Source organism: Chionomys nivalis, chromosome 2, assembly GCF_950005125.1.
Source record: "Chionomys nivalis chromosome 2, mChiNiv1.1, whole genome shotgun sequence".
NCBI classification, from domain to species: Eukaryota; Metazoa; Chordata; class Mammalia; order Rodentia; family Cricetidae; genus Chionomys; species Chionomys nivalis.
In genome coordinates, this window is record NC_080087.1 from 41021740 (window position 1) to 41041073 (window position 19334).

Genomic DNA, 19334 nt, shown 5'->3' on the forward strand with positions numbered 1-19334 from the left:
ATAAAGCTCTGAGCTACTACACCAGCACCACACCAGTCTGCTTCCTGCCATGATCATGGACCAACCCTCTAAAACTGTAAGCAAGTCCCCAGTTAAATGTTTTCCTTTATACCAGTTCCTTTGGTCATCATGTCTCTTTATAGCAACAGAACAATAACAAAAAAGTTCTTGATTTTTGATTCTTTATATGAGAGAAAAAGTAAGTATGTCTCCATCTCCAATGGTGAAATTTTGTATACCATTAAGCCAGTTTATTAAACACTTTTGAGTTTAATTATGGATTTTAGTAACAATAAGAGTGCAGAGAATCAAAATTTGACAGATTACTTCATTTTTATTTTTATTTTCTAGTTACTTTATCATAATAATTTTATAATTACACATTAGCATCACATGCATAATGTTCTCAATACGATTTTAAACATTTTATGTGGTGTTCTGAATGAGAATGGACCCCATAGGCACATATATTTGCATGCTTAGTCACTAGGGCGTGGAACTGTTAGAGAAGGACTGGAAAGGTTAAGTGTGGTCTTAACATTGTGGTGTGCCTTGTTGGAGGAAGTATGTTTCAAAAGGTCAGTCTGTCTGTCTGTCTGTCTCTCTCTCTCTCTCTCTCTCTCTGCATACAGATCACAACACAGCTCCCAGCTACTACTCCAGAGCTGCCTGCCTGGTGCCATGTTAACAACATACCAAACCTATGAAACTGTATGCAAGCCCCCAATTAAATGCTTTCTCTTATAAAAGTTGCCTTGGCAATGGTGTCTATTCATAGCAATAGAACAGTGACTAAGACACACTATTAATTAGCTTTGCTTTGAATTGATGTTGTGGATAGGTAACGAGTAACCAAACACTAATAAAAAGACTAAGCGGATTTTAAATGTAATTTGATTATTCATCTTTATAAATAAAGAAAAATTACATTAAAACTGTTCTTTTAATGATTTTTTAATTATGTTATCTTGGTGTATATGTGCATTTATAATGGGTGGGAAGATCTACAGAGGTCATGTGTACCAGAGGACAACTTTGTAGGCTCCTTTCTTTTCATTTCCACCTTTACATAAACTCAGAGATCAAACACAGGTCCTCAAGGTTTACTGTCAGACAGTAAGCACCTTTACCCACTCTGCCCCCTTGAGAAGATATAAACCTATACAAACACAATCAACCAGGTAATTACATTTTTAAAGACCCCTAAGGGCATTTAAACAATACCCTGACCATCTTCCAGGTACTCTCATCATGGGGTAAATTACATCACTGCAAGTTCGGAGTAAAACATTCAAAGGTTGCACCTTTCCTTAAGTTTGTCATATTTTTACTGGTATAGAAAAGACTGTGCAAATGATCAGAGAGTTATTATACAAGGCAGTGCTATAAAACCTATAAATCTAATTTTGATATTAGCCTCTGCATGCAAATCCCTTTCTCCACCTCAAGTGAAGAAGCTGAAATTCAAATGTTTATATAAATTAACAGTGGAAACAGAACTCAGTTCTTAGCTTTCCACCATTTGTCAGCCTGAGTCTTGAATTTAGGTGTTACCCACTTACTACCTATTCTCAGTAGTGGTCTCCTTCCATGGCCTCTTTAGCACATTTAACACACTAAAATCTAATAAATTATTTTTGTCTAACCCCATAGCATTGGCAACTGACCTCTATCATTTCTTTAGTTCTGAATCCAGATAGTGTTTGGCACTTATTAAAAAATATTTGCTGAATTAATTAATTTTAATCAAACTAGACAACACTTGACTATAGATACTGTAACCAAGCATTGTAATAACTAGTGTGTTCCTAACGTCACTTATCATCATGCCAAAACAATAAACAGAAATCTTAGCTGATTTCTATAATGCACTAGTCCTCATGTTCCTGTCCTGCTGCATACATAACAATATTAGACAATGGCACAATGCAGAATCATCTTTCAACACCCCATCTCCCTTCACTCACCACTGTGTCTGTAGATAATGCCAAGGATAACTTCCAATTAACAGTCTCCACTAAATGATATACCAATAATATTAGCACTATGTTATCAAGATAAACTCCCTATCGATGTCTCTTTCTACTTTCAAATCAAGTCTTTTTTCATAACACTGGGTCTAACCACTAGGCACTTTCATTTTCCTTTGCTACAAAAGCATACCATATCACAATAGTTTTCATACATTACTAATTTGCATTTTTCCTTATCTCCTCACAGGTAAAATTACACATAAATTTTGTTAGATAACCTGTTGTTGGTTACTATATTTATTTAAAATTACACTGAAGTAGTTCCCTCTTACCTAAAGTTTCACCTTCTGCAACCTGACTTTTAGTAGTGTCAGTATCTATGGCAGACCCAAAATATCAAATAACAAAGTGCCAGAAATAAACAATCCATACATCTTAAATTGCATGCAATTCTACACAGAACAATGAAATTTCACAGCATTCCACTCTATCCCATCTGTGATATGAATCATCCACAATCTGTATGCATTACCCACTTACTACCCCAGTTATCAGATTAACTGTTACAATATCCATAGTAGTTGTAATCAACTTAATATGGCAACAAAGCACAACCATGGACATCGGCAGCATTTCAATTGTGTCTTGTTATAACTGTTCTATTTTATTAGTATTATTATTAATCTTTTACTCTGTCTGTCTAAGGTATGCATATATAGAAAAAGCACAGGATACATTACAGAGTCTGGTACTATCCTGGGCTTCAGGTAAAGGGTAAACTAATATATTATATGAGTGTGTGTGTATGTGTGTGTGTTTCTGAAACCAGTGACACATATATAAATGTTTCTATCATCTAAATGAGAGAATATTGGTAGTATGGTATTCTTTATTTTGAAAATTTATGTGTAAGACAATAAAACTATCATAAAATTGCTAATTTCTTTTTCTACTTCATTGTAAAAAGGTTTCAATTTTCTATGCCAGTTTATTCATCATAAATTATTATTAAGAGTACTAATAAATGAAACCTGAGCTCTAAAGAATATAGGAGTCATCCTGATTAGCAAAATTTGTATTAAATGAACTTTTAGTTATAGTCTCTTAAGCATAAAACCTTACTTAAGCAACATAAAAAAGAAATCAGTGACAAAGTACTCACATAACTATATTACAGATCTCAGAAAATAGACATTCAGAAAAAAAATATAAGGCTACTCAGTGGTAGTGTCATGTATATCCAGCAAACCTTCAGACTGCAGTTAGACTTCGAAGAGAACAAATCAGTAAGTAGCTCATCCCAAGTCAGGTTGAGGAGCTTGTACATGGTTCACATTTTTATTTTCTTAGCTTTTCAAGCCAATAATCAGCCTGTAATAATAATAAAAAGAATAGACATGAATATATGGTGCTTTGTAGTTACCACTGCCTCTATTAGATAACATAAGCATAGAGGATTTTTAGAAAAGTGATGCTGTTCTGTGTGAGCCTACAATGATGGATACAAGTCATGCATCTGTCAACACTTACAGAAAGTACTGCAGTCAGAGTGGAACCTAAAGTAAGCTAAGGACTCTGGATAACAATGATGTGTCAGTGTTGGTGCTTGGCTGACAATAAGCAGGCCACTATGGTAGGGACGCGATAGGAGGAGGACTGGGTATGTATGTACCAGCAGGGGAAATATGAAAATACTGAACTGCATTCAGTTTCCAGTACTGCAGAATAAGAACATGAGCTTTTAAAAGATACTGTATATGATCTTTCAAGTAAGAAAAGTCTGAATTTATATCCAGATCTGAATTCTTAAAGCTCTGCTTTTCTATATATGTCCTACTTATCATCTTATAAAATTAGATTGCCCAGAACATTCCCTCGAATCAAAATTTTCATTTGGAATGGGAATTATAGCATGAGCCTGCAATCCCAAATCCTTAGAAGACAGTGGTAGAAGGATCCCAATTTCAAGGCCCATCTGGATGATACACAAGACTCTTCCTCAAAATTGAGAGGGGGAGAGGTTTGAGATATATCAACAGAATAAAATGTTGCATACTAGCATAAGATGACCCTGGTTCAACATTCATCAATGCAAAATAAATAAGTGTATACATCAATGCAAAATAAATAAATAAGTTTGTTAAAATGAGTGTTAGAGACAAACAGAACTCTGTGTCTAGTGCTATCAAGAAAAATAAAACAAAATGAAAATAAAAACAAAAAGGTACAAACACTTTAAATATGTTGGTATGCTACTGGTGCAACAGGATTACTTACTGTGACAAACCAGTAAGAATCTGGTCTGTAAATCAATTTTGATAAGAAGCTGAACTGTTTGACTGGTGCTATGACATGGAGGTGCAGATGAGAAATGGAACAGAATGGTGGCATATGGAAACCCATTCTGTAACAGAAGAGATATTGACAAGTCACTTCTCAATTTTTAAATTACTTGTAAATCACACAAAATTAAAAATATCCAAAGGTGAACAAATTACCTTTCATTTATTGTTTTATGTTCTTGAGTATTTGCAATGTGTTGCAGTTCATATACAATGCATACCATTTATCAAAGAAAGCCTGATAAAACCTCTAGAGAGTGTGAATTGTATTATTACTAGTCACTTCAGTACTTATCATAATAAGCTTAGTTCTGCAAAGATGTATGCCTGTAATAAATCTCAAAGCAAATGTACTAGACATCACTTTAAGACACTGCCAGTAGATGGCAGGCTTTCACTTCTAATAAAATACTCAGACAGTGACCAACATTTCTCTGGTAAGATCCACTCATTATTACAAAAAAAAAAAAAAAAAAAAAAAAAAAAAAAAAAAAAAAAAAAAAAAAATCAAAAAGCTTTTGTCATCAGATAAGTTTGTTAAATACTAAAACAACTTATATTATTTGCTGATAATTTCTTACTTTATAAAACATTTATAAGATTATTTTAAATAGGAAAGCACTTAAACTCTTAAAAATCAATTAAATGTTATGGGTTTTGGCTCAAACTTTGTTAAATGCTAGAGTTCAGTTCAGCAAGCAATGAACTCAAGTTAATTTTATGCTAGAAGCCTAATAATGGTGTGTGTGTTTGTGTGCGCGCGTGCGTGCGTGTGTGTGTGTGTGTGTGTGTGTGTACAGGTACAGGTGTGGCTGGTATGCACACTCATACATCTCCAGAAAATGATATTGGTTGTCCTGGTTCATCATTTATCTTGAGACAAGACCTTTTTCTGAGCCTGGAGCTAGACTGGCAGCCAGCAAACTCCAGAAATCCTCCTGTCTCTGCCTCCAATCACGCTGGGGCTACAGCCCTGCCTGGGTTTTTAACTAAATTCTAGGGACTCAAACTAGGGTCGTTATGGCTGTATTGCAAGCACTGTTGCTTACAGAACTATTTCCTTATTCCCAAAAATGTTTTTGGTTTGTTTGGGTTTGAATTTTGGTGGTGTTTTGCTTTTCACGACAGTTTCTCTATGTAGCCCTGTCTGTTCTGGAACTTGCTCTGTAAACCAGGCTGGACTTGAACTCAGATATTCACCTGCCGATGACCCATGAGTAGGGATTAAAGGCATTCACCACCACTGCCCAGCCCAACAATGTATTTTTAAGCCATGTAAGTTTACATACATTAATTCGCTTTACCCAATTTTATAGAAATTAAAATACGGAACAAGAAGGGAGGACTTCTAACTATTTTACGTACTTATTGTTTATATAGACTTGTCTGTCTAATGTACAAGTGAAGGTTTTCAGAAGATGTTGAGGCATACACAACAGGTTTATTACAATTATCTTAGCAATGAACTATATTCTCACTTCCAGGAATATTGTATCTAAAGCACAAACTCAGTCACTGCTACTTCCCTTTTCATGAAAAACAAATTTCATAAAAATCAGTAATTAATGTTGGTTTCTACGCAAAGCATACATACCTCACATCTGTAAAGTCAGTGAAATTATTCCTCTCAAGAATGGCTTTTCCAACAGCTACCATGCTCTCAACTGTAAGACAGAAAAGAAACTATACTATACTATGGGACACAGTAAGCTCACTAAAAGTTAACTTTCTTTGGGGTATTTACTTTGTCTTTGCTTGTCTTTTTCTGGTATATTTTTAAAAATTAATTAATTTTAAAAATTAATTGTGTATGTGTGTGTCCAAGTGTATGTCTGTGTGGCATGTGAAAGTCCACAGGGGTCAGAATAAGTGTGCGATTCCCTAGAACTGAAGTTACAGACAGTTGTGAGCTGGCATGTAGGTGTTGGGAACCAAACCCAGGTCCTCTAGAAGAGCAGAAAGTGTTTTTAACCTCTGAGCCATTTCTCCAGCCCCATTTTCTCTGTTGAACACTTAATTTACTGAATTTGAAACTCACTTTCTTCTCTTTTTTTTTAAAAAAAAAAGATTTATTTGTATTTATGTGTGCATGCCTGTGTGCATATGGGAAAGTGCCCACAAAGCCAGCAGAGAATGTCAGATCCCCTGGAGCTGGAGTCACAGGCTATCATGAGCAATCCAACATGAGTGCTAGGTAAAAATGAACCTTCTGGAAGAGCAAAAGCACTCTTAGCTACAGAGCTACCTCTCCAGCTCCTTAAAAAATTTCTAATATTAGCATTCAAAGCTACAAAGTTCCCTTTAGGTACTTTAGCTATATCCTACCAACTTTAATATGTTGTGTTTTTATTTATTTATAAACTCAATATCTTCTTTATTTTGGAATTATTTAGAAAAGTGTTGTTTTATTTAGAAATTCTTCTCTGAGAGCAGAAGAGATGACTCAAAGGTTATGAGCACTGGCTTCATTCAAGAACTAGGCTCAATTCCCAACCCACATGGCAATGCATAACTGCCTCTAACTCCAGTTCCAGGGGATCCGACACCCTCGCACAGACAAACACACAGGCAAAACAACAATGTACATGAAATAAGAATGAATAAATTAAAAATATTCTTTGACATATTTAATAATTATTTAGATGTCTGTTTAATTTTAAAATATTTACTGCTGTGATAAATATCTAATTTAATTCCATTGCCTTCAGATTACATATTTTATAAGATTTCAAACACATTAACTGCTACAAGCTTTAATGCTCAGAATATTATCTACTTTGGTGAACATGTGCCCTTAAAAACCATGTACTCTGGCAACCACTTTGGAAATCAGTGTGGCGGTTTCTCAGGAAATTTGGGAACAACCTACCCCAGGACCCAGCAATACCACTCTTGGGAATATACCCAGAGATGCCCTATCATATTACAAAAGCATTTGTTCAACTATGTTCATAGCAGCATTATTTGTAATAGCCAGAACCTGGAAACAACCTAGATGCCCTTCAATGGAAGAATGGATGAAGAAAGTATGGAATATATACATATTAGAGTACTACTCAGTGATAAAAAAAGCAATGACATCTTGAATTTTGCATGCAAATGGATGGAAATAGAAAACATTATCCTGAGTAAGGTAAGCCAGACCCAAAAAGATGAACATGGGATGTACTCACTCATAATTGGTTTCTAGTCATAAATAAAGGACACTGAGCCTATAATTTGTGATCCTTGAGAAGCTAAATAAGAAGGTGAACCTAAAGAAAAACATATAGTCATCCTCCTGGATATTGGAAGTAGACAAGATTGCTGGGCAAAAATTGGGAACTTGGGGGTGGGGTGGGATGGGGGTAAGGGGAAATAGGGAGAGAAAAGTGAGAAGGGGAGGATGGGGGGAGCTTGGGGGAATGGGATGGTTGGGATAAAGGAAGGGTGGATATGGGAACAGGGAAGTATATATCATAATTAAAGGAGCCATCTTAGGGTTGGCAAGAGACTTGACTCTACAGGGGCTCCCAGGTGTCCAGGGAGATGTCCCCAGTTAGTTCCTTGGGCAGCTGAGGAGAGGGAACCTGAAATGACCCTATCCTATACTGATGAATATCTTGCATTTCACCTTAGAACCTTCATCTGGCGATGGATCAAGATAGAGACAGAGATCCAGTTTGGAGCAATGGACTGAGCTCTTAAGGTCCAAATGAGGAGCGGAAGGAGATAGAGAACATGAGCAGGGAAGTCAGGACCACGAGGGGTGCACCCACCCACTGAGACAGTGGGGCTGATCTATTGGGAGCTCACCAAGGCCAGCTGGACTGGAACTGAAAAAGCATGGGATAAAACTGGACTCTCTGAACATGGTGGACAATGAGGGCTGAGGAGAAGCCAAGGACAATGGCACTGGGTTTTGATCATACTGCATGATCTGGCTTTGTGGAAGCCTAGCCTGTTTGGCTGCTCACCTTCCTAGACATGGATGGAGGGGGGAGAACCTTGGACTTCCACAGGGCAGGGAACCCTGACTGCTCTTTGGACAGGAGAGGGAGGGGGAGAGGAGTGGGGGGAAGGGGAGAGGAGTGGGGGGAGCGGAAGAGGAGTGGGGGGAGAAGGAGGGAAATGGGAGGCGGGGAGAAGGCGGAAATTTTTTCAATAATAAAAAAAAACATGCACTCTGCAAGTAAAAAGAGATCGAAAAGTGATGTGGGAGTGATTTCTTTCTAATCTGTTGCTTTCATTGGTTAATTAATAAAGAAACTGCCTTGGCCCATTTGATAGGTCAACCCTTAGGTGGGCGGAGTAGACAGAACAGAATGCTGGGAGAAAGAAGCTGAGTCAGGCGGTCGCCATGATTCTCCCACTCCAGACAGACGCAGGTTAAGATCTTTCCTGGTAAGCCAGCTCATGGTGCTACACAGAATATTAGAAATGGGTTAGATCAATATGTAAGAGCTAGCCAATAAGAGGCTGTAACGAATGGGCCAGTCAGTGTTCAAAAGAATACAGTTTCCGTGTATTTATTTCAGGTGTAAAGCTAGCCGGGTGGCGGGAAGCGGCCTGCCGTTCCCCACTACAGAAAAGTGTCAATAGCAATAGCTAGCCTTGACATTGTTATTGCCTCCTTCCATGTACATTTCTCACTTTAAAAATTACATAATAAAAATTAAGTTCAACAACTTTTAAGATTTTTATATGAACATATTCAAATACAAGCAGAGAGAGGAATTAATATAATGAAATTCCACACCCCATTACCTTGAATACTTATATTTTATATGCACTAGCTATAATAACTAGCTAAAAATTACTAATTATTACTAATAATTGTAGAAGCCTCTCTTCTCCAAAAGGCTACTACTACCTTAATGATAAACAAAACTTCATAGAGGTTATATGATCTCTAAGAAATAGCCAAAGAATGCAATGGAAATTTTAGTAATAAATATACAATCAATCAATCAGGTAAATATAGGTTAGATATTACCTCCGTAAGTATAAATGCTACCTTGTGGTTATAAACCACATGGAAAGAACTTCAGATAACTAAAGAATTTTATAGAATTCAGAGACAAGTTTCTAACTGGTAATTCAGTCATCTACATGCCCATGAACAATACTACTACACCAAGATGTTTTGTCACACGTTTTCTTATTCACCTCTCTAGAAAGTCTGGCCTATTTCAGCTATACTGTTGGCTATCATACAGTACTGCCAAAACTAATACCAGACCATGGTTAGTTAGAAAGACCACTAAAAAGATTGAAATAAACTAAAAAAAGTTTTAGAAAAAGATATCAGAAAAAGTCAAAGAAGGCAATGAGCAGGAAATACAGAATAATTCTGGAAGAAATAAAATTGGAATCTCCTTTTCAGAAACTAAAAGTTCAAAACCGAAATCTCATAACTAATCTCTGGCACTGCCGGGCGGTGGTGGCTCACGCCTTTAATCCCAGCACTTGGGAGGCAGAGGCAGGTGGATCTCTGTGAGTTCGAGACCAGCCTGGTCTACAGAGCTAGTTCCAGGACAGGCTCCAAAACCACAGAGAAACCCTGTCTCGAAAAACCAAAAAAAAAAAAAAAAAAAAAAAAAAAAAAGGCAGCTAAACTCTGGCACTAAGTTATCTGCATTTGAAACTGTCAGGAAGTGTAAGCTTATATAGACAATACATCAGAACTTGTTTAGAATTTTTCATAGCATCTTCCAATTTCAAAGTCAAAAAAACTATTATTTAAGAAAGCATAAAGCAAAATCTGGATGGTGGCACATACATGCCTCTAATCTCAAAAAAGGGAATGTTTCAAAAGTTCTCACTTTCTTCCTGATAATTTAATAAGCCTTTTTATCAGCACTGCCATATTTAAAGACAATTTATGAAATAAAGCCACATAGAACACTGTTTCCATCTTACCCATTTCGACTTGATCTCTGTTCAGTTCCTTGCAATTTCTAATATGCTTCTTTGGCACCACCAGATAATGATGAAGTGCCGCTGGATTGATATCTTTGAAGCAAACTAGGTCTTCATTCTAAAGAAGAGACATATTTGTTGGTAAATTAAAATAAAACAAACATTCTGCTCTGCTGTGACTTATATACTATAATCTACAAAAGGAAAATGGTATTTCAGTTACAATTTATGTCTAATGGACATTTTTGTGACTGTGCCTTATTTAAATTCACAAAAAGAAGCTTAAGCTTCTGTCAAGGGGAATTTATTATATTAGGTAGATTTCAAGGAACAATTAATTATAAGTAAAATTCATTAAAATTTACCAGAAATCTCAGTTTTAGGCAGTGATGGTACACACCTTTAATCCCAGCACTTGGGAGGCAGAAGCTGGTGTATCTCTTTGATATAACTTTGATATAACTCTTTGATATAACTCTCTTTAGATCAAGCCAATCTGGTATACAGAGAGAGTCATAGAACAGCCAGAGCTACACAAAGAAACCCTGTCTTGAAAAATCAAAAAGAAAAAAAGAAATCTTGGTTTTAAATTTCACTATACATTTTCCCATCCCTAGTGTATGCTTTCTTCACTAAAAATTAAAATAAAGGTTAAATCAATAAACAGTTTTTCTCAGCAAAAATCCCTGGATACACTATTATCCTTCAATTCCCCATCTTAGGAACCAGAATTCAATGTCAAGAGAACCTCACACCCATATTGTTAACCTTAGTCATCTAAGATAAAGGCACAACAACTACATTTTGATCCATTTTATTTCAGTCTGAGTAGCAGATAAGCACTGATAACAACAGAGTATTTTAGAAATGGTTAAGATAAAACCGTCACAGTTTGGGCTAAGGAGAAGGTTCAGTGAGTAAAGCGCAAGCCACACAAGCTGAGAACTCACATTCAGATCCCAGCACCACATAAAAAGTCAGGTTGGTAAAAAGAGCTCGTTGGTGGAGATGGGAGGTTCTTGGTGGGGTCTGCTGAACCAAGTGAGTCTACCAAAGCCACAAGTTTTAGGTTGAGACTCTGTCTCAAGCAATAAGGTGAAGAGCAATAGGAAAAGACACCCAATACTCATCTCTGGCCTCTATATATGCACATGTACACCTATACCACAGACCAATGCAATAAACTATGCTATAAATTTAAAGACAAAGAAACTTGATATTTCAGTTAGCTGTTACTTGCATTTCCACTAAGCTTTTAAAATACTGGTTCTGTGCTATTTACTATCTTCCATCACTACTACTGACCCAACTATTACTTTAAAAAAAGAGAAAGAGATCCAATTCCAAAGTTATGATGCCAAAAATATGAAATTGTGTGTCCATATCCACATATATACGTTTTAAATTATTTTTCTCTTTTGTAGTGCTGGGGATCAAACCCAGGGTCTCACACGCTTGGCCAGTTCTGCCACTGAGCTGCATCTCCAGACACAGCTAATCTTTAAAGTATGACTTCCAGGAGCAAAAAACTGAAAAGAAGTCAAATGTCCATAGCTCAAAGACAATGTTTAAAATTGTCCAATAAGCCACTGAACAGTTATAAAAAGGAATGCAAATGATCTCTATATAGCTATGAAATTATTTCTCTGAAAGAGTCTAATTTATTTTACAGTAAGGAGCAGAAACAGTTATAATGTGTAAGGTTCTACCATGCTGTTCTGGTTATAATTCTTATAGACTATTCTAGAACCTGCTTCTCCTATTCTTCCAATGTTTTTTCTAACAAATAATTCTCAAAAAAAAAAAAATCTCTACAACAATTTCTTCCCACTAACTATACCTTGATATCTAAAACAAGGAAGCATATTGAAAGAGTTATTTCTTAGTACCATGCTAAGGTGTCAAGACAATTTTGGGTTAACAAAAGTAGAGTTAAATTAGCATTGAAATATTTGCTTAGTATGGGCTCACACATGGTGAAATTTAACCTAGGGTATCTTGTTTTTTCCATTTCTAAGACTCCCTCTTTATCTCCTCTTGTAGCCTTGGCTGTCCTCAAACTCATTCTGTAGATATGTTTTAGCCACAACTGCCCAGCTGTTTCTCAGAACTCTTTAAAATAATTCATATCAAAAGCATGAGATACTAACGCCGGCCATGGTATTTATGGATTATATGTAAACCTGTGCCTCATACACAAAGAGTAAGACACGCCTTCGGAACTGCTATGCTCTCTGATAAGAATATATGGTGTATCTTTTACTCAAATAAATTCTAAAAACCACAGTAAGAAAACTATATAGAGATCTGTGAAGTGAGGAATTTTCTCTGACTTTTGTTGGAAAGGTTTCTCAAACAAATTTTTCATAATGCTGGTAACTCTGATTATTCCACATCAAATCATTTTCTCTGTACTTATGTAAGTAGATCACTCCTTATGTAAGCTCAATCTGTTCAGGTGTTTACAACAAATTCGTGTGTGATGAGAATTTAAATGCAAGATGATTAATCTCTTTTAAAAGATTAATTTTTTATTCGGGATGATGGGGTACAAAAAAAAGTTCGAGCCAGCGGAAAAGGGGGGGGGGGTTATGGAATAATTATGCCCAGGCATGGCACGGCTGTTGTACTCTAGAACTCAGAGCAGCCACGATTACCTGCACGTGATCTGCACAGGACTGAACCAGGCAAGGTCTTGCCATGAAGAGGGGCGGAACTCATAGTTGATCGGGGAGGAGACATTTTCTTCAGTGGTGTGGCCACTTACAAGTCACTGTTAAGTGACAATTCGACTTCAGACCCAGTCCCGAAACCCCGTCTCAGGCTATTTTCAACCGAACTCACGCTTCTTCACCACGCCCACGTTCTATTTTCTGCCAGTTCTTTCCTCTCTACCGATATCACAAGTGTGCAGAATTTAAAATTACTATCTAGAGACGATGACACTCCCGATAATAAAAGCAAGGGGGGCAGAGTGCACTTGTGTTGCAAACGCATTAAGGACGCGAGGGTGCAAAGGGACCACTACAGGTCTCCGGGTCCCGAAGAGAAGTCGGTCACACTCTAGGTCCAGCGGGTAGGGAAGGGCAGGGCGGTCGGGGTCCCACCCACCCCGGCCTGTCGCCGCCCACCTCGCAGTGCAAGAGTTCAGTGTCGGTTTCCTGCCCAGCCGCCACGCGGCAGAACACGCAGGTGTCGTCGTAGTCGCCGGACTTCGAGGTCGCAGGCGAGGCCGCCTCAGGTCCCGCTTTGGAGGCCACCGTACTATCAGGTTCCGGCTCTCCAGCTAAGTCCACCTGCTTCTCAGCCATGGCGGCCGAGAGGCGACGTCCAGACCAGCTGACGGGCGGACGGACAGCCACTCGCGCGCACTCGCCGGCCCTGGAGTCGCCGCCCCTGCGTGGCCTTCCCAGCGACAGGAAGTCGACGCGCGCGCTTAGGCTCCGGGTGGGAGACCCGAGCGCCGGCGCGAGGCCTCGAAACCAACGGCCCTTAGAGGGCGGGCGAGGACGCTTCTAGGGCTTGCCCCGCCCCCCGCGCGTCGCGCCGGTGATGACGTCGTTGCGCAGCCACAGTAGCCCACTCAAAAAACCGTGCTTCCTGAAGGCTAAGTGCCCGAGTGCAGGGTTTTCGGAGCTGCCGGTAACCTTGGTTGAAAGTGCGAAAGGCTTTGTTTCTGCTTCTCCATTGTGTATTACGCTGCCGTTATAAAATGAAAGAACCAGTATAAAAGTTTTAATTTTTTAAGGGTTTAAGAAGATGAGTAAAATGTAGAGAGCCCTGTCCGGCAAAGTCAATGTTAGGTCTTTTCTGTGTTCAGCCACAGTAATTTCAGGATCTGAAACTAAAAACGGCCAGGCTGAATTTCACATGTGGTTACTTTTTGTTGTTAACGGAACGATGTAAATCAAAATAGGGGTCTTTCCTACCACATTTATGTCATAAAGCAAAGACTGTACTTGAGAAGTTCCTGCCTGCTCATATGTCTGATCGGTTGGTTCATTGCAAGAATTTTCCCCCTACGATTTAGAAAACAAAAACAAACTTTTGGTGACAATTATGCCCAAAGAAAAATTGCCAGTTCTTTAGGTATGATTTGACCTCAGCTCTTTACAATACATGGCTGAGCACCAAATATGTTTCTCTTAATTTTGAAGCCACGCAAGATTTTTTTTTATTACAACTCTACAGAAAGAAATAGATTCAGAGTTTTTTCTTGATACTTAGATGATGACACAGTTCAAATGACTCCTAGATTCCATAGCATTTTTTTTTTTTATAATACACTTTAACATAAGTGAGGTGAATTCTGACTGGATAGCCTGGGAACCATCTTGCTTCAAACCTCCTAGTACTGGGCTGCCCGCACTTCTCTTTTGATGCTGAAATTTTACATAAAATCATTTTTAATAGTTGTCACATTGGTGATTGTTGACTTTGAATTCAGTAATGATTGTAAGTGAATTGTGCTGTCATCCAAAACAGTAACACAGGTAAAAGTACATGCTCCCTCGAGACTCGTTACATTCACTTTGTGGTTAGCCACTTGTGTGGATAATCACTATCGTAGCTTCACAGATCCTCAGAAGTCAAGGCAGGATTCAGAATCAGAAAATCAGACCTTGCCAAATTTAGGTATTATTGTTTTCCGTGTCTGTTTTAACATGAGTTTCATATCACTGTGTTTTTTGTGTTTTGTATGTATGTTATATATAATATATTATAGTAGTTATAGGACAAAAGTTCTTTAGTTCTCAGTTCCTTACCAACGTGTTTCTTCCTCAATAAGGTTAACGCTAACATTGGAACCCCCACCTAACACCTTGCTTCCTCTTTATCTTGCTCTAATTTTTCTGTTGCATGTCAATCTCCACATATTTAAAATTAATTAGTAATATGTCACGTACGCATTTGATTTAGTATGTATATTCATTCTTACTGCTGCATCTCTGTACTGGCTGGTTTTGTATGTCAGTGTGACACAAGGTAGAGACATCTGAGAAGGAGCTTCAGTTGAGGAAATGCCTCAGGGAGGTCCAGTTGAAGGGCATTTTCTCATTTAGTGATCACTTGGGGGAGGGTGATGTGGGAGTCCTCTCTGTGTGCTGTAATTACCATTAATGAATAAAGAAACTGTTTTGAACCTATAGCAACTTAGGTAGGCAGGGAAAACTAAGCCGAATGCTGGGAGAAAGGAGGCGGAGTCAGAGGGAGATGTCATGGAGCCACCACTGGAGATAGATGTACGAAAACTTTGTTGGTAGGCCACGACCTTGTGGTGATACACAGCTTAATAGAAATGGGTTAAATTAATATATAAGAGTTAGCCAATAAGAAGCTAGAGCTAATGGGCCAAGCAGTGTTTTAATTAATACAGTTTCTGTGTGGTTACTTTGGGTCTATGCTAGCTGGGCAGCCTGGAAGAACTGCCCTCTCTCCTACAGGAGGGCCCAGCCATTCCTAGGCTGATGGTCCTGGGTTCTATGACAGCAGGCTAAGCAAGTCATGGGAAGCAAGCCAGTAAGCAGCACCCTTCCATGGCCTCTGCATCTGCTCCTGCCTCTAGAATACTACCCTGTTTGAGTTCCTGTCTGACTTCCTTCAGTGTTTAAAAAAAAGCAATGCCTAATGGCTTTGGTGTTTGTTGTAAGCCTAATAAACCCTTTCCTCCTCAAGTTATCTTTTGTTCCCATTCATATATGCACCTGTAGTAGACTACTACACTACAGTACAGTAGCACTATGGTAGAGTACTCAAGACTATACAGATTTTTGACCTCATAACTGGAAGGCTGAGGCTGCCATTCACCAAGATAGGGTACTTTGTGTGACTAAGAGATGTCGGGCAGACAGGGAAGATCAGGCATTCTGTTCTGGGCATGTTACATTGATATGCTCTATCATCAGAACTGCTGTGTATAGGCTGTTTATTACAGTAAACAGTTCTAAAGCTCTTAGTGTCTTAAACCAAAAAATTTTAGTCAATGGGCTTAGTGGCACATACCATTAATCCCAGCACTTGGGAGGCAGGAACTGGTTGGTCTCTGTGAGTTCAAGGCCAGCCTGGTCTACATAGTTCCAGGGCAACCACAGCGACCCTGCCTTGAAATCCATCAAACAAACAAACAAAATGTCTTGCCACATTTATGTTCATAGCAGGCCAATTGTTTCTGATATTTATATAAAGCAATGATGCTTGTTCTGATTACTTTTATGTCACCTTGACAGAAGCAAAAGTCATTGGAGAGTAGGGAACCTCCACAGAGAAAATGACTCCATAGGATCTGGCTGTGGGAAGTCCTGAAAAGCATTTTTTAAATTAGTGATTGATGGGGATAGCGCAGCTCATGGTGGGTGGTAGTCTGATTTTTTGTTTGTTTGTTTGTTTTCTAAGAAACCAGATTTTAGCAAGCCATGTGAAACAAGCCAGTAAGCAGCACTTCTCCATAACCTTCTTACCTCATCCTGGGTATTGGGAATCCAGGCATACACCAACACACACCCAGCTCTTGGTGCCATGCTCTTGTACTTACAGATTTTTGAGCTAAGTAATATCTCTGTTTATGAGAAACTCAGTCTTGATCTTATTGCAACCAAAAATGGGCTAAGATATGTCTCAGAAATTCATCATGCCAGTTACATCCACAAGTTGTGGACCAAAATAAATTGCATAGCTGACCCTGACTTCATCAAAATAGAATAAATATAATCACATCACTGGAAAGGCAACTGTAGATGGAAACCAGTCATTCGTTCCTGCCTGCCCAGACCCGAAATAATCACACAGAAACTGTATTAATTACAACACTGCTTGGCCAAACACTTAGGCATATTTATAGCTAGCTCTTACATCTTAAATTAACCCATTTCTATTACTTTATATTTCACCATGAGATTGTGGCTTAGCAAGATTCCAACAGGCTCCCATAGGTGTCTTTCTCCTTGGGGGCTACATGGCATCTCTCTGACTCTGCCTACTTTCTCTCAGCAATTTAGTTTTCCCACCTAACTCTATTCTGTGCTGCAATAGGCCCAAAGCAACTTCTTTAATAACCAATGATATTCACAGCATACTGAGGGGAATTCCACATCAGGCAAACTTAAAATAGCAATACTAAAGCCTACCATGTCAATCTGAAATTTAAGTGACACATCTGATATATCTGAGTTTCCAGATGGTAGTCTGTAGTGGCATTTCCTGTGTGTGTGTGTGTTTTGTTTTTTACAGTTTTTCCAGACAGGGTTTCTCTGTAGCTTTGGAGCCTGTCCTGTATCTGGCTCTTGTAGACAAAGCTGGCCTCGAAGTTTACCTGAATATCAAAAAATAAAACAGCCCCACTGGTCAGCCTTACAGACCAAGCAGTGGTAACACACCTTTAATCCCAGTAGCCTCACTAGTTGCCATAGAAACTGGAGGGTATATGCCTTTAATCCCAGCCCTAGAGAGCATTATAAAATGGGAGGAGACAGTACTCAGTCATAGTCTCATTCTGAGATTCTTGGAGGCAGGGTTGTCATTTCAGACTGAGGCAGAGGTAAGAGCCAGTGGCTGACTGCTTTGCTTTTCAGGTCTTCAGGTTGAACCCCAATTTCTCTCTCCAAGCTTCTATTAATCGTGAATCAGTAGTCCAGGCTAAAGATATAAGGTTCAGAATCTTCAGTGTACAGGAAATTAGAAGAGATCCCCAAGAGAAAATGTACAGAACAAAACATTCCCAGGGACTAAGCTGGAGCCATTGAAGCCTCTTAAAGTCATAGAAATGAGAAATGGTTAAATGCAAAGGTAAATGAACAAAATGTATAAATAAATATTGAGACACAGGAAGAGAATCAATAATGTCATGGAGTCAAGACAGAGGGTTTCAAGTAGGAGGATTTGATGGACTTTAAAGGCTGCGAAGAAGACAAGTTGAGGGCTGGGAATGGAGTAAAGGTCGCTGGAAAAGATGATGGAAAGCAAGTTTAGAGTCGAGCTTTCTCAAAGCCAGATTCCTGTTGCTTTGAGAAAGAATGATAATAAAGAAATTGAAAGCAGCAAGTATGAATAGATCAAAAAAATTAGGAAAAAAAGACGGTACACAAAGAATCTCAGAGACTGAGCTACAGACATAAAGACAAGATGAGATGCAGATACCAGAGTGGTTGAGGAAAGTCACTATTGCCAAGAATACATGTTATCCATGCCTGTCTACCAGGTGCCTCCACTCCTCACAGTTTTTTCCCTCCTGTTTCCTTACTCCAGCTTTGCCACATTTAAGTTCTGGCGTACTTGCTATAGTTATCAGTCCTTGTTCCAATGCTGTCATTCATCTGCTCATACACTGTTAAATTATTCTATGATTCTATGCAGTTAGCATCCCTTGTCCGACAGATGCTTTCTGGGTGCTCCCTAAGATCCCTGCCATTAAAATGCAAATCCCCTGCGTGTGGCATGCAGCCTTCTTTACTGTAATCCAGACTAGCATCTGGTACACAGTAGGCAATAGCAAAACACTAACTGCTTGGACGAATTGATGGTTAGATTTTAGAAAATGGACATTGTCTTGATATCATTCCTGGTTTTATAATTTTAAACTAAACTTTTCTTTCTGTAGGTTTGCCTCTCACAGGACTTCAAACGAATAATTCTTTTTTTCTCTAATTATAACTTCAGATATCAGTTAATAATAGTCTTCTAAGTAGAGCTGCTCCCTGGCAAACTGCCAAGGACTTAAAGCAACTGCCAAGGATGCGGGGCTCAGACAAACTGACATTCAAATCTTTTCTCAAGAGTGTCCTAGGATATCTCATCTCAAAGAGAAGCTAAGAGTTTTCTAAGTGCATGAAATAGATTCTATAAATAAATTACCTACTGATTTAAAGTAATTTTTTAAAGTATCTACAAATATCAAAAAAAAGGTCATTAAAAGATAAATGGCTCTTTGGGTAAATATATTTGCAACATACATGAGAAACGAAATTAATTGTAGCATAGAAAGATGTTTTAAAAAACAGCTAGAACAAATTGAAATCTGCAGTAAAAAAAAAATATTAAAAGCATCTATGTGTGGTGTGAATGTGGATTTTCCTACTTTCCAGAGGCTAAACAAGAAGGGTTTGGAATTGGAAATTAGTCTAAA

The 19334-nt window shown here is 38.4% G+C and overlaps 1 protein-coding gene across 1 annotated transcript; it reads right to left on the reverse strand.

Moving 5' to 3' along the window:
• On the reverse strand, positions 1-13696 carry Hint3 (histidine triad nucleotide binding protein 3). Its single transcript, XM_057762892.1, has 5 exons — positions 13348-13696; positions 10217-10334; positions 5910-5979; positions 4251-4377; positions 1-3344 (listed from the first exon to the last, which is right to left on the reverse strand). Exons 1-5 carry the CDS (start codon positions 13525-13527, stop codon positions 3312-3314), a joined length of 528 nt encoding a protein of 175 aa, XP_057618875.1. The 5' UTR covers positions 13528-13696; the 3' UTR covers positions 1-3311.
• Between the last annotated feature and the right edge of the window lie 5638 nt (positions 13697-19334).

Excerpts from the sequence above, each read along its gene's own strand:
- Hint3 (XM_057762892.1), bottom strand. The coding sequence starts at position 13,527 with ATGGCTGAGAAGCAGGTGGACTTAGCTGGAGAGCCGGAACCTGATAGT. Across the intron at positions 10,335-13,347 it reads CTGAACTCTTGCACTGCGAG|AATGAAGACCTAGTTTGCTT; the intron begins GTGGGCGGCGAC and ends TCTCTTCTTTAG. Across the intron at positions 5,980-10,216 it reads CAGAGATCAAGTCGAAATGG|TTGAGAGCATGGTAGCTGTT; the intron begins GTAAGATGGAAA and ends TCTGTCTTACAG.